The sequence below is a fragment of the Stenella coeruleoalba genome, assembly GCF_951394435.1.
Source record: "Stenella coeruleoalba genome assembly, chromosome: 11".
NCBI classification, from domain to species: Eukaryota; Metazoa; Chordata; class Mammalia; order Artiodactyla; family Delphinidae; genus Stenella; species Stenella coeruleoalba.
The window spans coordinates 58,631,862-58,652,302 of NC_137157.1; the positions used below are offsets into that span (position 1 = coordinate 58,631,862).

The following is a 20,441-nucleotide window of genomic DNA, read 5'->3' on the forward strand; positions in this document are numbered from 1 at the left end:
GGTATCCTAGATATTCCCCACAGTGAGCAATTGGGAATAGGAAGAACGAGCTGAGGTGAGTACAGGAGGATTAGAGGCTAGAGAAGGATTAATACCCTAGCTAGGAACTTGGAACATGGAGAATTTAGAACACATAATGAGCACTCAATAAAAAGTGAGTTATCTTCGCACACTCTGGCTCCAGCTAGATTGGCAGCGTTCATGATTCAATAGGTTACTCCCCACTAGCCCTGTGATACCTGAGGTGCAGCTCTTCACAGCAATCCCAGTGAGAGAATGCCTTGTTTCCCGGGTCTTCATTGTAATCAGGCCTACAAGATGTGACGTCTGGTCATGAAATCCAGAGGTGCCCTCTTTACCTGGAAACTCCAGTTTTGACTATTATAGCACAACAGTTATTCACATTCCCGAACAAAACTTAACCTTTCTTCAACCAAATCCTTTGCTATGCCCTCCCAAAAGAATGAAACAAGGTATGCCAAAACTCTGCTTGCAAAGCTGAAGTTACAGAACTCTGAAAGTGCCTTGTATCCTAGCAGCCAATACAGTGGTGCATAATTACGCTTCTCATGGTCACCCTCATTCCCGCCCCCTCCCCCCAAATCCAGAGGTGAGACCTTCTGGCTTCTGTTTCTGAGACAAAGGGAAGTGCACGAAAGACACGTGGAAGACAAGGGGCTCCCTTCACACACTCTTGAGGAGAAAAAAAAAAAAGCGGCCGTCACGAACAGGATTCGAACCTGTGCGGGGAAACCCCATTGGATTTCGAGTCCAACGCCTTAACCACTCGGCCACCGTGACTTCCAAAACCACTCTCCGCCGCGCATTTACAGAAGGGGTCCGCATAGCGACCCGGAGGGAGTGCGACACGGGGAAGCCGGGCCAGGCCCAAACACACACACCCTGTGACCTCCTCCCGCCCCGCTCCTTACCTCTTCCTCCACGCCGCTCAGAGGAATAGAGTCTGGTGGACCGGGTGACCCAAGGAAGGAGGGTCTCCCGCCCCACGAAGATGAGGGTCTCAAGGAGCGTAAAGCTATTCAGGAGGCGACGGTGAGGCCTGCAGAGGAAGCAGTTGGAGAGGAGGGGCTGGGCCCCCAGGGTAGCGGCTAGGGGACTCCTCGGGTTACGGAGTGAGAGGCGGACCTGGGACATGGCCTTAGGGGCGAAGGAGGCTCAGAAAGAGCGTAAACGGGGAACTCCTGGGGATGGATGAAAGGAAAGAACTTCTTGCGGAAAGGGGTCCGGAGTTCCTTGGGATTAGGGGTTCCGTGGGGTTAGAAATGGGCAAGGTGAGGACTACCCGGAGCTATGGGCTGGGGGCTTCTCATGCCACGGGCATCCCCTTGGGGTAGGATAGAGAGGTACCCCACTTCCCGGGCTGAAAGACAAGAAGAGAAAAGGCTTCAGGTCGGTAAAGGGCGATCTCAGGGGAGTGTGCGCCCCCTCCAGGAAACAGCCTCCTCCCCGAAGCTCCGGCAGCTCCCACCGCCGCCGCCGCCGCCGGGGAGGCCGCCAGGGTCCGCCCAGCGCCCCGCGCTCCGCCGCCGCCGCGTGCGACCAGCCGGCAGGGGGCGCTGCGCGGGCCGGGGCCAGCCTAGGCGGCGGGAGGCGGCGGCCGCGGCGGCGGCGGGAGGCGGCGGGAGGCGGGCGGAGGAGGAGGCGGGAGCTGAGCGGGGCGGGCGGCGGCGGGGCCCGAGCCCGAGAAGATGGCGGTGCGGAAGAAGGACGGCGGCCCCAACGTGAAGTACTACGAGGCCGCGGACACCGTGACCCAGTTCGACAACGTGCGGCTCTGGCTCGGCAAGAACTACAAAAAGGTACGCGGGCAGGGCCGCGCGGGTCCCGGGGGCGGGACAAAGGGACCGAGGGCCCGCGGTCCCCCCGGATCCTGCCCACCCTCCCGCGGCCCGCGGCCCGCGGCCCCTCCCCCGCGGCGTCCTGAGCGGCCCCAGCGCGCCCTCCGCCGCCCCGCGCCCCTCCTCCAGCCTCTTTTACCGCCCCCCCCAGCCTCTGATTCCAGCCCCCGCCCCCACTGCTGCGCCCTCTGCCCCTTGTTTTTCTCCGCTGGCCCGGCGGGTCCCGGTGCCAGCTGCCCACCCTCCATAAGCCATCGCTTTGCGGGCTTTTCCGGGAGAGACGGCCGGGGGTGGACGGGGTGCCGAATGCACACCCCCCACACACACACACAGCGTGCCCGGCACGGTGCCCGCCAGAGCTCCCCACGGGGCCAGGTACCAGCAAGGCTGAGGCCTCCCCGGTGCTTTGTGTGTGTTCAGAGAGATGATGAAAGCGGGAGGGTAAACAGCTACAGAGCAGGCCCTCGACTGCTCATCAGCCTGAAAAAGGCCCCCACCCCGGGATCACCTGTCTATCGCTCGTCACCCATCTCCGTACAAGGGGCAACAGAACCTCTTTGGGAGTCAGGGTATATGAGTTCCTGGGCAGCTACCCCTTATAAAACCATTCCTCAGCTTCACATTGAAGTCACCTCACCACCTGGCCTTGCATTGCCTTGGGTTTGGGGTTCAGAGTCTAGGACACACTTTATGTCCGTAGTCCCCCATCCCATAACAGGAGATATAATGTAGTGAACAAAGGGTTCAAGCCTTACCTGTCTTTTCTACCAGACCTCTTCCTGGTGGTGTCTTTGTCTATAGGCCTGGTTGAAAGGAGCATCTCTACATAGGGCTTTTCTCTGGAGATGGTCTGCCCTTCTTCCTTCTCACTACCCCCAGTTAAGGGTTCTCTTTCTGACTTTACTTCAGCTCCCCAGTTCTTCCTGCCCAGCTTTGCAGCCTGTCGGAAGTGTGATGGGTGGTTTAGGAGAACGCCCCCCTGATCCTGGTCATGAGCCTGGGAGGTCTCTCTGGGTGTCAGGATCTTGACAAACAGGTGCTGGGTCTGTGGCTTGTCTGTACCCCAGCGTGAGGCTCTGGTTCCCAGGCATCTACCTTTGACCTTTTGGAAGGGAGATCAGTCTAGGGGCTTAGTCTGTGGCCCTGGGGGGATTGACAGCCTGTGACCTGGTTCAGCTTTCAAGCTCTTAGCTCTCTGTCATTTGCCTTTTCTTTCAGGGATCTCTTTACACCTCCCACTGAAAGGTGCACTTTTCTCTGTGATCAGGGTTGAGGAAAAAGGGGTCAAAAGGTAAAGAGAAAGTTAGCCTCTTGGCACAGTTTTTAAATGAGAACAGAAGGCTAGGATGCTAGGTAGCATAATATGGAAATATTTAAGAAGGCCCAGGGTTGCTTGTCTCCGATACAGTTTCCTCAGAAAGGACAGATGTCTTGCTATTTCCCACCAGGCTGGGTAGTAGCTGGTCTTTTTTTTCCATCTAGCAAGGCCTCTGAAGACATTTGTGCCCAGTCCTAGCAGAAGCAGAATGTACAAACTATTCTCTCAGTCCATTTGCCCTACCTTACTTCCTTGCATCTTTTTTATTAGGCTGTATTATCGAGGGAATCTTGACCTTCCACAAAGTTACCCCAAGGAGTAGAATGTTGTCTCGCTTAGAGCCTTGAAGATGTTGCTTCTGTGGCCTGAACTCCGTGAATCTTCAGAATTTTACAACTCTCAGTGCTGTTGTCTAGAGATCAGGGTCCTGCAACTCCATTTTTAGGGTGTTGCTGAGGGAGAGTAGGAGACTGCCTTTACCTCCAACACCAAAGACTGGTAACCTAGGCTGGAGGCAGCAGAATTTCAACTTCTTGGTGAGGGGCATCTAGGGCCTTCCTTCTGCCATTTTCTTTTTAGAGACTAGACACGTGGGGGAAGAAGACACTATTTCTTTCTGCCCCAGATGCTTCCAGAGCTCCTGGGGAAGAAATAAGGGAGATGGTGGATAATTGATCTGGGGTCTATTTTTCTTTCCTTTTCCCTGTTTCCCCAGTATATACAAGCTGAACCACCTACCAACAAGTCCCTGTCTAGCCTGGTTGTACAGTTGCTACAATTTCAGGAAGAAGTTTTTGGCAAACATGTCAGCAATGCACCGCTCACTAAACTGCCGGTGAGTGCAAAAAGCACGGGGGCAAAGCCTCCAAACCCGAGAGGGAGTTGTTTTTTTTGTGTTTTTGTAAATTTCGTAATTTTTGAGATTTGGGTTATTTCCTACCATCCCTTTCCCTGGTTGGGGTGTTACTGGCTTAGCAGAGTCCCCAGTTTACCATTCCCTTTGTCCTAGGAATATTCTGTGCAACAGGTTATCTCACGGTGTCTAAGCTCAGTCATGAAACTCATGGCATGGTTAAAACATATGAGATTTGGATTTGCACAAGCTTGTGTTCAAATCCTGGCTCTGCCACTTGGTGTCTCTGTGATCTTGGACAAGCCATTTATACCTTTTGAGTCTTGGTTTCTTCATCTCTCCATGGGATTAATACACCTACCTTGTAGGGTTTCTGTAATGGTTAACGAGGTAACCCAGTAAAGCACATGGCGGGGCTCTGTGAATATTGGTTTCTTTCTCTCCTCTCTTCCAGGCCTCATGATAGAATGGCACAGGTGTTAAAGAATTCCAGCTTCAAGAGGGAGATCAATTCAGCATAGGATTTTGTGAAAGGATTGTTAAAGTCATAAGAAAATTTAGGATGTAACTCTCACATACTTCTTCCCTTCTCAATTTTGTAGATCAAATGTTTCCTAGATTTCAAAGCAGGAGGCTCCCTGTGCCACATACTTGCAGCTGCCTACAAATTCAAGAGTGACCAGGGATGGTGAGATGCCTTCTCTTCTCTCTGTGCTTCTTACATGTAGTTTAGAGGGAATCCCCCTTTATGATTCCCTGGGGTCTTTGTGGGGTGGGAGAGCCTAGTCATTCTTGCAAGTCTCTTACTTTGCTAGGTCAGTAGGCCTGACCTGCTAGGTTGGCTGGGAGTCAGAGCCAAAATAGTCTCCAAGAATGAGTGAGTATGTGTATGTGCATCAGTGTGTGTATTGTAGAGGAAAAGGGATTCTTAGGTTGGCATCTCAAGCTTTTCTTTGTCCTTTCGCACTAAGTACAAAGTGATTCACGGAGTTATGATCAGTGAACCCCAGATCCCAGGTGATTTTGGCAAAGCTGAGGGCACGATTGCCTCCTAATTTCCCATGTTAAAAAAGTCACATACTCTGACCTCATCCCCAGACTTGAGCTATACCACTCACTAGATTATTGCCTCTTTACAAGGCGGCGTTACGATTTCCAGAATCCATCACGCATGGACCGCAACGTGGAAATGTTCATGACCATTGAGAAATCCTTGGTGCAGGTAATAGGAACCTCCTCCATCCATCTCCCTTCCCTTGGTGAGAATCCAAAACCCCTTCCCTGTAATCTCATCCCATTTATTTCTTCTCCCTACAGAATAATTGCCTGTCTCGACCTAACATTTTTCTGTGCCCAGAAATTGAACCCAAACTGCTAGGGAAATTAAAAGACATTATCAAGAGACATCAGGTGAGTGGGTGGGTCAGGAGAGGTTTTAGAAACCCCATGACTCTCTTTCTGAAGTTTTCCGTACAAGCAGCAGCCCTGAGGTAGCCCTACCTACTTGGAAAGGTATTAGAATGAAAGCCTTGAGCCTCTCTTTCGCTGTTCCTCCCATTTCCCAGTCTTGGCAGATTTGGATCACTGTTCCTAGAGACCGCATGCGCCTGGGGGAAGAGCATCTACTTCCACTGAGCTAGAGGTTGCCTGGTTTCAGATCAATGAAATCTTTGCTCTTTGGAACTCTATAATAACAAGCAGATGTTGTTGGGACATACAGGGACGTAAAATCGACTGTACGTTTCCCATGTGTGACAGGTTATCTACTCAGAGGATTATCTGCAATTTAAAATTCTTTGATTTGTCTCCATTATTTGCACAATCCCAGCTGTTTCTCTCTGCCACTTAGCTGATGTGTGCTTAGAGAATGCAAACCAACTTCGATACCATTCTGAGCAAAATATGATGAGGAAGGCAGATCTGTGGTTAAACCTTACTTTGGTTTATTTACATCCATGAGTAATTCGGAGGGGACCATACTTACCTGCTTCTCCTTGTGCCATCCAGGGAACGGTCACTGAGGATAAGAACAATGCCTCCCATGTTGTGTATCCTGTCCCAGGGAACCTGGAGGAAGGTGAGACCAGGGTTTTCTTGGTCACTGCAGTGGACAGCTTGGACTAGGAGGTGGAGGACTGCTTAGCAGCTATGCAGTGCCTGGGCTCCTCTCTCCTTTCAGCCCTGAATCCTCTTACCACCTTTGTTCCTATTTCCAGATCCCCTGCTGCAACAGGAGTTGTGTACAGAGTTATTTTGTGTGTATCTCCCTTTAGCTTATGTTTCTCTCTGCTCTGTCTCTATCCCCAGAGGAATGGGTACGGCCAGTCATGAAGAGGGATAAGCAGGTTCTTCTGCACTGGGGCTACTATCCTGACAGGTGAGGATGGGTTCCTGGGGCAGGTTTAAGTACAAGAGCCAGACTGAGAAGCCCTAGAACATCTAGTAAAGCGAGAAGGCACTCTTCGAGGGTTATTTTTAGGTCTAACGTTAATTTGTTCTCCTCCACCTATTACGCGAATCCTCTGTCTTGGGGGAAGTTTGGACTTATTGGACAAGGCTTAGTCTAAAAGGATTGGGGCTTTCTGTGTGAAATGGTTAGCGTAGTATAATTTTTGGTAAGTAAACATTAGAAATAATCTCAATATCTAACAGTGGGAAAATGTTTCAGCAAATTTATATATCTAGTCAGTGGGCTATTTTGCAATCTTTAAACTGATAGAGATAACACGTGATTTGTAGATAAATATTGCAAAAAGTAGGACGTACGATAACATCTAGTATCAATGCAATTATATAAAAACAAAATTGTACAGAAAAAGTTACTGGGTCACAAGAACTTGTGTTAGAGTGATTCTTTTCTATTTTTGAAATATTTTATAGTCATTTTTATTACTTTATAGTGAAAAGAATCCCAATATTAATTGGAAAAATAATCATACCAACAAATAACCCAACAACCCATACTTTTTGTAAATGAGAAAGGTAAAAGGTTTGCACTTTATTTTTCCACAACTCTATCCCATTGCTTGTGCTTTATGCTCAATTTCCCGTGGCAGTTACGACACGTGGATCCCAGCCAGTGAAATTGAAGCATCTGTGGAAGATGCTCCGACTCCTGAGAAACCTAGGAAGGTGAGCTTTTCTTGTCTGTGCCCCCTCCCCCAAGAAGAATGCCAGGGCCAGACCACTTTTTGGAGGTGAAGCAGAGGCTCCTGTGCCCTTGGGCTCCTCTGTTAAGGATCCGCAGACAGAACTGGGGCTTCCAGGCCTCTCTCCAGGACAGTCTGCCTTTGTACTTCAGGTTCATGCAAAGTGGATCCTGGACACAGACACCTTCAACGAATGGATGAATGAGGAAGACTATGAAGTAAATGATGACAAAAACCCTGTCTCCCGCCGAAAGAAGATTTCAGCCAAGACACTGACGGATGAGGTGAAAGCTCTTCTTTTCTCCTTGATCCCTTAGCACAAGTCCCAGAACAGGTCTTTGCTGGAGATTGTTGGCTGACATTTGCCCCAATTCTCCAACCTGCAGGTGAACAGCCCAGATTCGGATCGACGGGACAAGAAGGGGGGGAACTATAAGAAGAGGAAGCGCTCCCCATCCCCTTCACCGACCCCAGAAGCTAAGAAGAAGAATGCTAAGAAAGGGTAGGCCAGCCCCTAACCCGCCCCCGCCTTTACTGCTCTGTCCACACCATGGTGAAGGAAGGAAGGACAAATTGCCGCCCGTAACCACTGGGCCCTGACCTGGCTGAGCCTGAGCGGGAGGATGAGGAGGTCTTCAGCTGTCCAGTGGATACTTCTGATCCCGGCCACTAGTAAACTCACAGAGAGCTTAATCTCCAAATGAAAGGCCTTTGCCTCTTCCCATTACTCTGTAGTGATGGGTTTCTCTTTGCTCAGCTCTGCCCTCAGGATTCTCTCTCCCTTTTTTATTTCCTTCCAGTTTTATTGAGGTGTAGTTGACATACAGCCCTGTATAAGTTTAAGGAATACAGTATCATGATCTGGTTTACATACATCATGAAGTGATTATCATGATACATTTGGTGAACATCTATCGTCTCATGTAGATAATAAATTAAAGAAACAGAAAAATAAATAAGTAAAAACATTTTTTTTTCTTGTGCTGAGAACTCCCAGGATTTCCTGTCTTAACAACTTTCATGTGTACCGTACGGCAGTGTTAATTATATTTATCATGTTGTACCTCACCGTCTCTTTGGGAGTCTTTCTTGCTTCCCTTCCATTGGACCTCACCTTCCAGGGATTCCTTGTCCAGGGGTGACTAGATTCTCTTTCACTCTCTTTCCTTCCCAGTCCCTCAACACCTTACACCAAGTCAAAGCGTGGCCACAGAGAAGAGGAGCAAGAAGACCTGACAAAGGACATGGATGAGCCCTCACCGGTCCCCAATGTGGAAGAGGTGACATTGCCCAAGACAGGTATGGGCCAGACCAAGCTCCTGGGCCCCCGCTCCCTGTCCGGCTCTTCCTGTGTCAAACCCCCTGGGTGGGCTGACTTCCCAGGCCCAGCTCCAGGTGTAGAGGATCTTTCCCTTCAGCTTAGCTGGTTACTGAAACCATTTTCATCAGACAAACCTTGAACTTCATATCCGTATCTGAGTTGTGGACTGTGCTCTGTCTCCAAACTCTTTTTTATTACACACCGTCAGTAAAATATATTTGAGCACAAATTATACACGTGTACTATTTACCACTACTTTAGGAGCGTTATAAAACACATACATTGTCTAAAAATGGGCAAATGTAGAGGATACGATTAAAAAATATAAAGAGAGGTTCTGCTATTCTTTGCCTGTATTTCAGTGGACCCTCTTTTGCGTCCCCACTTTGGAGACCATTGCTCTGCAGTACTGGTTTACAGTCTATATTCCATAGACATCCAGGAGTGGGTTTCCGGAGTAGGATAGGGGAGGCCACTGAGAGAGAGGAGTTCCGGCTTCCACCCCCTCATCAATCAGAGCAGCTCTCCTCTCTATTTATGTTTTCTCCTGAGCTGCTGTGTATGAATTCAGTGGAGGAAAATGTCCTCTGCTTTCAAAAATGTTTAAGATCCAACTACTCTACAGAGTGATTTGGTCAGACTCTGTCTCAGTCCATGAAGAACTTACAGACACATGAATGGAGATAAGGGCCAATCAAAGACAAGAATGATTGATGAGTGTTCATAGAGTAGAAGATGCTTCTTTATAAGAAAAAAGTTGAGTTAAATGAATTTTTGGTTGGGGAAGGGGAGAAAGTGGCAGGAAGGGGAGAAAGTTTCAAGCCACAGAATGATTGTGACTGGAGGAAGTTGCTACGTTTTGTGATCAGATGGGGCAAGCTTTTGGAGAAAGTGAGCTCTCTGGAACTGTTAGCAGTGGAGAGGCGAGGGCTTGATTTAGGCAGAACCTGTCTGTGAAAATGACTCTCTCCCCTGGCAGTCAATACTAAGAAGGACTCGGAGTCAGCCCCAGTCAAAGGAGGCACCATGACTGACCTGGGTAAGATGGGGAGCTTGGGGCAGGTGGTCAACGCCTAAAGGAGGGGAGGGGAGGCTGCCACCTGCCCCTAGCCTGCCGGGGCCTTTCCGAAAGCACACTAGTTCTGCGGCCCCTGAGGAGGCTCCAGCCTGCTATCTTGCTGTCTCTCTCTTTCAGATGAACAAGAGGATGAAAGCATGGAGACCACGGGCAAGGTGGAGCCAGTTTAGAGAGGCCCTACCTCTCTATGTGATTCTGACTTGTGATTATAAAGTTCCTTCTACCCAGAACTTTCCACTGCCCAGACTTCTCCCACCCGATTTCTAGCTGTTGCTCAAAACTCTGACGCTTTGAGTCCCGGGGCCCAGAACTGTTCATTCCCATCCCGTCTTTAGTGCCCACATTCCTGGGGTATAGGAGAAGCAGGGGGTTGCTAGGGGCAAGATGGGAATGCTGAGAGTCCAGCAGCCTCCATACTCGCAGGATGAGGATGAGAACAGCACGGGGAACAAGGGGGAGCAGACCAAGAATCCGGACCTGCATGAGGACAACGTGACCGAACAGACCCATCACATCATCATCCCAAGCTATGCTGCCTGGTTTGACTATAATAGGTATCGGTGCTCCACCTTCTCACTAAATCCTCATTTTCCTGCTCCACAGATCAACATGTTGTTCCTCCTCCTGCCTCCAAATGAGTTACCTCTTCCTCAGCCAGGTAGACCGGGGTACAGTTCAGTTTTAGGGAAGCTCCTGGTCTCAGAGTCTTCCAGCCCTGGCGGAGAGTTCTCCCCAAGCGTCTCATTCCTTCCTGCTGCCCCATCTTCCAGGCTTTTCCTCCCTTTGGGGTCTCATCTCTCCTCTAGAGCCTCCGAATGCACCCTTTCTTGTCTTGCAGTGTTCATGCCATAGAGCGGCGGGCTCTCCCTGAGTTCTTCAACGGCAAGAACAAGTCCAAGACTCCAGAAATGTAAGGAAATCTCAGCTCATGATGCTCTGCCTCATTTGTTCCTCCCCAGTCCAGTGTGGCAAACATTTCTTGAGCTCCTTCCATGAGCCAGGCACTGTGCTAGGCTTACAGAGACATGGTCTCTGCCCACAGGCAGCCTCAGCCCAGCACTGTGACCACTGCTCTCTAGGATTTGCCTGGGGGCCATGTTAAGCATATGCCTCTTCTGCTCAAAACAGGTATCTGCTCCGGTGCCTACAGAGCCTCTCCATCCATAATTACTCATGCTGTCTAAAATGCACATGTCTCTAGCATAAGTAGTAGCTTTGACTAAAATGTAACTGACTGCTATTGGTCCCTTAGAGTAGGTTTTGATAGGAAAAAATGGGAGGAGGAACTATTAAGACCCAAGTCTGTGAATTTAAGGGATGGAGAGATGTGTTTTGTAAAGTCTGGGCTTGGGGCTCAGAAGTCTTCATCTCCTTCAAGGCTCCTCCTGCCGGGCCAAATCTGCCTGGCTTCAGTTTGGTGTTTTCCATGGTTAGGGATGCTCCAGGATATATATGGTGAGGCAGGTGGGACTTAGTGCTGAGCCCAGGCCCCCTGAGGACTGAACCAGCTGGCTTCCCAGCTGCTCCTCAGCTTCCCCACTCCCTGCTCCGGGGCCACCTTCCCTTCCACCATGTTTCTTTCCCTGAAGCCTGGTATGGTTCTCTCCTCCTCCTCTTCCTGGGGAGAACAGTGTGTGAAAAAGCCTTACTCTCTCCAGAGGAAGTAGTGACAGATGACAGGAGTGCAACTTGATCTGCAGGCAGAGTTGGAACTAGAACTGTTCTACACTTTGCACTCTTGGTGTAAAATAGTAAATGATAATTGCCTACATGTATTGAGAGCTTACTATCTCCCAGGCGTTATCCTAAGTGTCCTACATACCTTGAATAATTTAATATTCATGTCAGCTTTAGAAGTAGGTCCTGTTATCTTCAGTTTAGTGATAAGGAAACTGAGGTGTAGAGGTGTTAAGTCACTTGCTTAAGGTCACACAGCTCTTGAGTAGTAAAGCTGGGATCTGAGTCCTTTAGTCTGGCTCATGTTCTCAAATTTTACACTATACCACACAATAGCTACCATTTTGGGGGCTAGTACAGTGTGCCCGGCACTGTTCTAAACCTCTACAGACCTTTCTAATTCTCAATAGACACTTCATTTTACAGATGAGGAAACTGAGGTTCAAAAAGTTGAAGGCCATCACAATAGAACTAGGATTTGAACTTAGACCTTTCCACCTTTGACACACGTTTTCTCAAGACCACGCCATGCTGAGGAGGTGGAGGCACCGATCAGGACTTCCCTTTAACAGCTGCCTTTGGAATTAAGGGCACTTTCTCTTACTTTTTGATTCCTTTTCAAAAGTTGGATTGAGGGAGTTCCCTGGTGGCCTAGTGGTTAGGATTCCAGGCTTTCATTGCGGTGGCCTGGGTTCAATCCCTGGTCAGAGAACTGAGATCCTGCAAGCCGAGTGGCACAGCCAAAAAACGTTGGATGAAACATCCCCAAGTACAGCTAAGGAGATAACTCATTTAACTAAAAACCCCATCAAAGGTTTGAACCCCTCGTGTCTAGCACACAGTGACCCGCAGTGTGTATTGAGTCAGCTGCAGTGTTCTTCTCTGTCTGTCACACAGGAGGAGTCCTTAGCTCTCTTATCGTTTTACCTACCCTTCAGCCCTCTCATCGTTCATCTCTCTCTTTTCTAAGCTACCTGGCCTATCGAAACTTCATGATCGACACTTACCGGCTGAACCCCCAAGAGTATCTCACGTCCACTGCCTGCCGCAGGAACCTGGCGGGTGATGTCTGTGCCATCATGAGGTGGGTGCAGCTGAGGGGCAGCGGGTGCCTGAGGATGAATGCCCACAGATGTCTCTTGGCTGATGTAGAGAGGCCGGCAAGGAGCATAGGGGACGAGCAGGAAAGAACATCTCTAGAGAAAGGCGAAGTTCAGGTTCGGGTACGGGTGACTTAGGGAATGGCAGGGGCGCTCTCGGAAGTGCGGAGGAATGGAGGAGGGGCGCGTCCGTAGTGAAGGAGCCTACCCAGCGAGATAATGCAAGGGGAGATGTTTAGTAGCTGGGTGGGTATGGAGAGAGGCTCCCGCTGTGGATGTGGACGTGGGTGTCACTGGCATATAGGTGCTGGGAGGAGGCGGTATTTCCCAGGGAGTGGGAGGAGTGGAGAAGAGGGTGCCCCAGCTCCACCCCAGCCCTCCTCCCCGTGTGTGACCGTGTCTCTGCCTCTCTCCTCACAGAGTCCATGCCTTCCTAGAACAGTGGGGTCTTATTAACTACCAGGTGGATGCCGAGAGTCGACCAACACCAATGGGGCCTCCGCCCACCTCGCACTTCCACGTCTTGGCTGACACACCGTCTGGGCTGGTGCCTCTGCAGCCCAAGACCCCGCAGGTAGGGCGAGGGGCTGTGGGGACAGGGTGGGATTGGGCAAAACGGGGCTTCTTCGCACTTTTCTTTTTCTGGTTTTTTAGGGTAATGGTTCAGGAGTGTTTTGAGGCTTCTTCCTTTCCCAGGGGATGCCAAGGGCCACAGGAATCAGCCCCATGTATTTAGCACCCTCTCTCAGCCTTTGTGCCCAAGACTGTGAGGACTTGCTGAGGCAGAAGAGATGCTTCTTGTCCTTGGGGAGCAGACAGGCTAATTAGGGGATGGAGCGGATAGAGAAAAATGGCTTAAAATTAAGTTGCATGAAATTTTTTAACTTTGTCACGTTTCCAACATTTTTTCATTTTTGCTTCATAATTTTTGTCACTTCCATTTTTTTTCCACTTCCATTTCATACATCACAAAAATTAAGAAGAGAAAAGTTACGTGGCTTGCCCAAGGTCACACGTGTAGGGTTAGAGCCTACTTGTTCAGCTCCTAAATCCTAAGAGAACCTGTAAAGATCCATGTGAATACAAGTGGATATCATGCCAACTACAGATCTAAACAATCATTAAGGGAGTACGGAACAGTGGCATGAGTGCCCCCCAAGCTTGCGAGCTGCCCGGCATTTGCTCTTGAGGCCTCCAGGGCCTCGGCCTGGTCTTTTCCTGCCCAGCCTCCATGACGCCAAGCTCTGTCCCCCAGGGCCGCCAGGTTGATGCTGATACCAAGGCTGGGCGAAAGGGCAAAGAGCTGGATGACTTGGTGCCAGAGACGGCTAAGGGCAAGCCAGAGCTGGTAGGTGGGGTGTAGACCCCGCTGGGCTTCTTATTTGCCCCTTTATTGGGGGGCCCCTGCCCGGGAAGAAGAGCCATGAGAGCAGAGGAGCTACAGCAGTGAGGGAGGAAGTCCCGCCCAGGGGTGTCCCTGGCTGTGGGAAGGAAGCTCCTTCTGTCTGTCCTGTCTCTCTGTCTGCCCCTGGCTCCTGGCAGTCACTCGGACTCACCTCTTTCTTTCCCCTCCACAAATAGCAGACCTCTGCTTCCCAGCAAATGCTCAACTTCCCTGATAAAGGCAAGGAGAAACCGACAGACATGCAGAACTTTGGGCTGCGCACGGACATGTACACAAAGAAGAACGTCCCCTCCAAGGTACGGAGGTGCGGGCTGCCTGGGCGTGGTGCACCTTCGCTCCTTGAGGCTGCGGGCTCCTCCCTCTGACCCACCTGTGTTTCCCCTGCAGAGCAAAGCTGCGGCCAGTGCCACTCGAGAGTGGACAGAACAGGAGACCCTGCTACTCCTGGAGGTAAGTAGGGCAAGGGAAGGGGAGCCCTATGAAAACGGAAGTGGCCAGGGGGCCGGCTGCACTCGTGAGTGGGGAGAGCATGATCTTGCCCCAGCCTCTCTCCTTCCTGGCGCCCACTGCACCTGCCCCAAGGACCAGCTCCAGGCCAGGGACTGGGACCATTTCGTTAACCCCTTGTCCTTTCTTAGTGCTGCTTGCAGATCCCCCTTGGATCCAGCAGAGTACACAAATACCACAACCCAGAGAGCTTTGAAGCAGCTCCGTTTAGTGGGATGGGGGTGTTGACCTTCAAGGAAAGTGGCTAAGTGAGGTTGTGTCTCCACCACCACCAGGCACTGGAAATGTACAAAGATGACTGGAACAAAGTATCGGAGCACGTGGGAAGCCGCACACAGGACGAATGCATCTTGCATTTTCTTCGGCTTCCCATTGAAGACCCGTACCTGGAGGACTCAGAGGCCTCCCTGGGCCCCCTGGCCTACCAGCCCATCCCCTTCAGCCAGTCCGGCAACCCTGTGATGAGCACCGTGGCCTTCCTGGCCTCTGTCGTCGACCCTCGCGTGGCCTCCGCTGCTGCGAAGTCAGCCCTAGGTAATGCGGAGGGGTCCTGGCCCTCTCGGTTTGCGTTTGAAGGGCTGGGTACTCAGGCCGTGAAACCCCCTCAAGTTTGGCTGCCTTCCTGGCCTTGTCTGCTGCTGGCATCAGCCCAGGCACCTGTCCAGCTCCATGAAGGTGTAGATGAAGAGCTGGGCTTGTGAGGAAGCTCTCACAGGGAGAGCCAGAACTGCCTACCGCCCGCTCCCAGCCTCACCCTCTCTGGGTCTTACAGAAGAGTTCTCCAAAATGAAGGAAGAGGTACCCACAGCCTTGGTGGAGGCCCACGTTCGGAAAGTGGAAGAAGCAGCCAAAGTGACAGGCAAAGCAGACCCAGCCTTTGGTCTGGAAAGCAGTGGCATTGCAGGAACCACCTCTGATGAGCCTGAGCGGATTGGTAAGACCTGGCACGTTCCCGGACTCCTCCCTTTTTACCAAGAGCCTGAGCCACCTGGCCTCCCCACACCATCCCTGCGTCCACTTGGCCTCAGAGCACAAGACGAATGGGGAGAATTGGTGGGGCTTTTGTTTTTCCCAGGGCTTTACCTTAGGTACCGTGGCTCCCCACTGGTCCTCCCAGTAAGATCTTGGCTAGGAGAAGGGGCTGTTGGAAGAGCGTTGTAGACAGACTGTGTCAGACATTTCCCGTTTCCTCTCCCCCGGGCCCAGAGGAGAGCGGGACTGACGAGGCGCGGGCGGAGGGCCAGGCCACAGAGGAGAAGAAGGAGCCCAAGGTATAGCGGGACCCACACAGGCTGGGAGGGCAGAGGGGACAGGCGTGGACCGCGGTGGGGGGAGCCGGCTCCGTTCAGCTCAGGCAGGCTGGGCTGGACCTCCCAAGTAAGAGGCGTAAACTCAGTTCCTGGTCTGGGCCCTCTGTGTGCGAACCAGCGCCCTGATGCTCCCCCCTTTCCTGGGACTCCAGGAACCACGAGAAGGAGTTGGGGCTATAGAGGAAGAAGCAAAGGAGAAGACCAGCGAGGCGCCCAAGAAGGATGATGAGAAAGGCAAAGACGGCGACAGCGAGAAGGAGTCAGAGAAGAGTGACGGGGACCCGATAGGTGAGCCTCGAGCATGGTGGTTGGGGTCCAGGAAGGAAGCGAGGCTGTAGGGCTCAAGACCCTTTTCCTGGCCCAGTTGATCCTGAGAAGGAGAAGGAGCCCAAGGAAGGGCAGGAGGAAGTGCTGAAGGAAGTGGTGGAGTCGGAGGGGGAAAGGAAGACGAAGGTGGAGCGTGACATCGGCGAGGGCAACCTCTCCACCGCTGCGGCCGCTGCCCTGGCTGCCGCTGCCGTGAAGGCCAAGGTGAGGACCAGAGACCCAGGGGAGGAGGTTCCCCTTCCCTCATCTCACGTCACCTGGAAGAAATCCTTTCTTGTCATCCTTAAACGACGCTGGCCTGTTTCCTTTCCCTTTTGATCGTGAGAGGGAGACTCGGTCATCTCTTCTCTAAGCTTTTTTAAGCCTTTACCACTGGGCCTGTTTTCACCCTCTAATTATTTGACCTTGTCTTATCCTTTGCCACTCTGTCTCTCTCTTCATGTTCTTTTAAAAATATCGGTCAAGCCTGTGCTGCTTTCTGGGTTGTGACCACAGCAAGTTCTTTCTTGAAACCTGGCAGCCTCCATGCTACCCTTCTCGGTCCCGGAACGTCTTCAGCTGGGTCCTCCCACTGACGGGCCGCCCCACCCCTCCTTCCTTAGCACTTGGCTGCCGTTGAGGAGAGGAAGATCAAATCTCTGGTGGCCCTGCTGGTGGAGACCCAGATGAAAAAGTTGGAAATCAAACTCCGGCACTTTGAGGAGCTAGAGACGATCATGGACCGGGAGCGAGAAGCAGTGAGTTGTGTCCCCTGGGTGTTGGTGGGGTCCCACCTTGACACTGGGCTGGGCCCCAGTTTAGGATGGAGGGAGCAGCAGTGCAGAGAGCCTGAGGCCAACAGGGCAACACAGCAGAGCGGGCTAGCCCAGGCCGGAGCCGGAGTCAGCCCAGGCAGCTGGGGATAAGCAATCCACAGGTGCAGCCTGGAGACCGAGGTCCCACAGAAGGTCAGCTCCAGGGTCACGTTCTAGTCGGTTCTTTGACTACTGCATCTCCAGGTCCTTGAAGGGTGCTTGGCCCATAGTAGACTCTCAATAGAGATTTGTTGAGTGATTGAACAGGTTTAAGGCGTGATGAGAGGGTAAGGGCTTCAGATCCAGGAGGTGAACTTGGAAAGGGAATGGGATGGACAAGGTGTTGAATCATTTTGATTTTGAGAAGATATAAAAGAACTAGAAGACAGGGACTCTGACCCTGATCTCCCCAATTGAGGATATCAAACATACAATATGGAGACATCAAAACCAGTTAATGCTTCAGGTATCTGACAAATGCAAATTAAGAGGTCTCCAATTAAGTATAAAAGTCCTGAGAGAGAACGAAATAGAGGCTGAAGCTCAGAGGCTAGGGATTTGATCTGGGATGGCTTCCTAAGAGTGGTGAGTTTTTCTCCAGTTTTGAAGGAAGAAAAGAACATGATTTGACAAGAGGAACTGGAGGGGTTTTCCAGATTAAAGTAACGACAGATTCAAAGCTTTGGAGCTGAAATGAGCAAGGGCTGCCACCAGATTAAGTCCACTGCAGTGAGAAGCCAGCGGGCAGCCAGAAGACCTGGTGGGGGGAATTGGAGAGGGGAGGGCGGGGGAGCACGGAGGAAGCCAAGCACAAGGGTGAGATTTGGCGTGGGGAACTGGCAGAACGAGAGTCTGGGTTTGTCAGAAGACAAAGCAGGGGACAAGGCGTTCGCCTCTGGGGTCTCCTGAACCCGAGTAACCGTTCTTCGTTGGCTCTGGCAGCTGGAGTATCAGAGGCAGCAGCTCCTGGCCGACAGACAAGCCTTCCACATGGAGCAGCTGAAGTACGCGGAGATGAGGGCCCGGCAGCAGCACTTCCAGCAAATGCACCAACAGCAGCAGCCGCCCCCGCAAGCCCTGCCCCCGGGCTCCCAGCCTGTCCCACCTGCGGGCGCTGCTGGGCCACCCGCTGTCCACGGCCTGGCTCTGGCTCCAGCCTCCATGGCCCCTGCCTCTGCGGGCAGTGGGGCCCCTCCCGGAAGCTTGGGCCCCTCTGAACAGATTGGGCAGGCAGGGTCAACTGCAGTGCCACAGCAGCAGCAAACAGCTGGAGCCCCCCAGCCTGGGGCAGTCCCACCAGGGGTACCCCCCCCTGGACCCCACGGTGAGTGATGGGTTCTGAAGCTCTCGCTGACTGGAGGGATCCGGGTGACCGTGCCAGTTCTCCTCAGAGGGGATATGGGATAGGACTGGAGATGAGGCTCAGCCTCGATTTCTATAGATTGACCTTGGTTATATCCCTAAGCCAGCAGGGATCCCTCCCCAGTCCCAGACTTTGGGAATTTTGTTCCAAGGCTTTACCACTTATTCTAGTATCAGGAAAAAGGAAGGTGGCACCTAGGAGTGACGAGGTTATCCTCGCTGTGAAAGTGAGTTGGCAAGTGAGATTGTATGCTTCTAATCTTCTCGATCTCTCCTTTTCATTCCCAGGCCCCTCACCGTTCCCCAACCAACAAACTCCTCCCTCAATGATGCCAGGGGCAGTGCCAGGCAGCGGGCACCCAGGCGTGGCGGGTAATGCTCCTTTGGGTTTGCCTTTTGGCATGCCGCCTCCCCCCCCTGCTCCATCCATCATCCCATTTGGTAGCCTAGCCGACTCCATCAGTATTAACCTCCCCCCTCCTCCTAACCTGCATGGGCATCACCACCATCTCCCGTTCGCCCCGGCCACTCTCCCCCCCCCTAACCTGCCTGTGTCCATGGCGAACCCTCTACATCCTAACCTGCCGGCGACCACCACCATGCCATCTTCTTTGCCTCTTGGGCCGGGGCTCGGATCCGCCGCAGCCCAGAGCCCTGCCATTGTGGCAGCTGTTCAGGGCAACCTCCTGCCCAGTGCCAGCCCACTGCCAGGTGAGAAGGGTCCTGGAGGGGAGAAGGGTGAGGGAGAGGGGTCCACGTGGAGGGCTGGAGGGCAGGGGGGGGTGGGCTCAGGTACTAGAGCTTCCACAATCCCTTTTTGAACGCTCTGGTAAAATTAGAACACAGGAGGGAAGGGCCTCTCTGGCTGTCCTCCACCATTCCCCAGCCTGGCAGCTGCCACCCCTGGGATGACGCTGGGGCCTTTCACTGGTGGGTCATGGAGGAGTCCTGTGCCACAGAGCATCTCCGTTGTAAACTGGAAAAACGGCTACTTGTCTGCATGATGATTGGCGTTCCCTTTGCTTGTTCCCGTCACGTTCAAGTGCCCCATGTAGAGAGTTCCCTTGGGGGCAGAAGGATGATTTGGGGTATCCCAGTTTTCCCAGCGTATGGTGGGAAAGGGTGTCGGGGAAAGGAAGTTGTACACCGTGGGTACTCTTTCACCTCCTGTCCATTGCATGCCATGCCCGGTTGTTTGTCTGGTGGCCTGGGTCTGGAGCCCTCTCTCCTGCTCACCCCAGCTGATGCAGCTCCCTTCTCTCCACAGACCCAGGCACCCCCCTGCCTCCAGACCCCACGGCCCCGAGTCCAGGCACAGTCACCCCTGTGCCACCCACACAGTGAGGAGCCAGCCAGACATCTCTCTCCCTCACCCCCCATGGATATCAAGGTTCCAGGAACAGCCCTCTCCCCACCACTGGGACCCTTCCCCAGCCTGGAGAGTTCATCACTACGTAAGGAAAGCTCCTCCTGCCCCTCCAAAGCCCCCACCATGCCTGTCAGAGGCATGCACTTTTATATTGGATTATTCAAGGACTTCTGTTGGAAAGATGTTTCTAATGTCTGGGAGAGAAGATAGGATGGGGATGCTGCCCTCAAAGGAAGGGCTGGGGGAAGTGTTTATACAAGGCTCTAATTAACCACTTCTAAGGGTACATCCCCTCAAAACTATTGCATTTTTTATGGATTGAAAAAAAGTGAAGCTCTTTAAAAGGAAGTAGAGATTTTAAAAAAGCCACATTGGAGCTCCCTCCACCCAGTGGAAAAAATCCAACTTTTACATATTTTGAGGAGGGAGGTGAGTTTTAGGAAAGGGGAATTTAGGTTCTGGGGAGAGCTCTGGGGATAGAACAGGGTGCAGATACCTGTCTCCTCCGGCCTCTCGTTAGTGACTGAGGCAGCTCCCGAACCCCCTTGGCCACCCCACCCCCAGTTTATTCCCACTAATCTCTCCTGCTGCTTCCTCGGTGTTGCTGTTTTAGGCCACCCCAGCTCAGCCAATGGCCCCTTTCCCTCTGAATGTCAGCTTTGTGTTTTAAAGTCTCCTGCGTAGTTGATGTCAGCGTATGTGTATTTGGTGGGGACACATTTTGGGGGTTCCTGTGGCAGGCAGTAGAGGAAGAAAGGGCGCTCGGGGCTATGCTGCCTCCTGCCTGGGCTCTGTCAGCGAGCGGGCTCCCAGAAGATGTGGAGAGGGGCTCTAAGAGGATGGGAAGTCCTAAAAACGTGAAATTGTCAAAAGCACTTAAGCACCTCCTTCTTAGGGCTGGGTGGGGCACCCCGCTCACCGCTTCCCTCTCCCACCAAGACCATCAGAGCCGTGGCTGGCAGTAGCTAGGGATTCCTTGGGATTTGGGGCAGCAGCCGGGGAGGGGGTGCCC

General features: G+C 52.2%; 1 protein-coding gene across 5 annotated transcripts; it reads left to right on the plus strand.

The window, feature by feature from the left end:
* Positions 1-771: 771 nt before the first annotated feature.
* On the plus strand, positions 772-20,115 carry SMARCC2 (SWI/SNF related BAF chromatin remodeling complex subunit C2). Of its 5 annotated transcripts, XM_079935864.1 has the most exons (30): positions 773-1,820; positions 3,893-4,012; positions 4,633-4,718; positions 5,171-5,252; positions 5,348-5,440; positions 6,038-6,107; positions 6,338-6,407; positions 7,087-7,162; positions 7,332-7,463; positions 7,566-7,681; positions 8,354-8,478; positions 9,480-9,539; positions 9,696-9,733; positions 10,002-10,132; positions 10,417-10,488; positions 12,226-12,339; positions 12,776-12,929; positions 13,611-13,703; positions 13,937-14,056; positions 14,148-14,210; positions 14,543-14,801; positions 15,040-15,201; positions 15,474-15,538; positions 15,730-15,865; positions 15,942-16,108; positions 16,507-16,641; positions 17,641-18,022; positions 18,349-18,432; positions 18,706-18,771; positions 19,328-20,115. In XM_079935864.1, the coding sequence occupies exons 1-30, from the start codon at positions 1,710-1,712 to the stop codon at positions 19,402-19,404; spliced, it is 3,459 nt and encodes a 1,152-aa protein (XP_079791990.1). In that variant the 5' UTR covers positions 773-1,709; the 3' UTR covers positions 19,405-20,115. The 5 variants fall into 5 exon arrangements, with proteins under 5 accessions (XP_079791988.1, XP_079791990.1, XP_079791989.1 ...); XM_079935862.1 differs by having other exon boundaries at positions 772-1,820; positions 18,349-18,771; XM_079935865.1 differs by lacking the exon at positions 18,706-18,771 and having other exon boundaries at positions 774-1,820.
* The last annotated feature ends 326 nt before the right edge of the window (positions 20,116-20,441 follow it).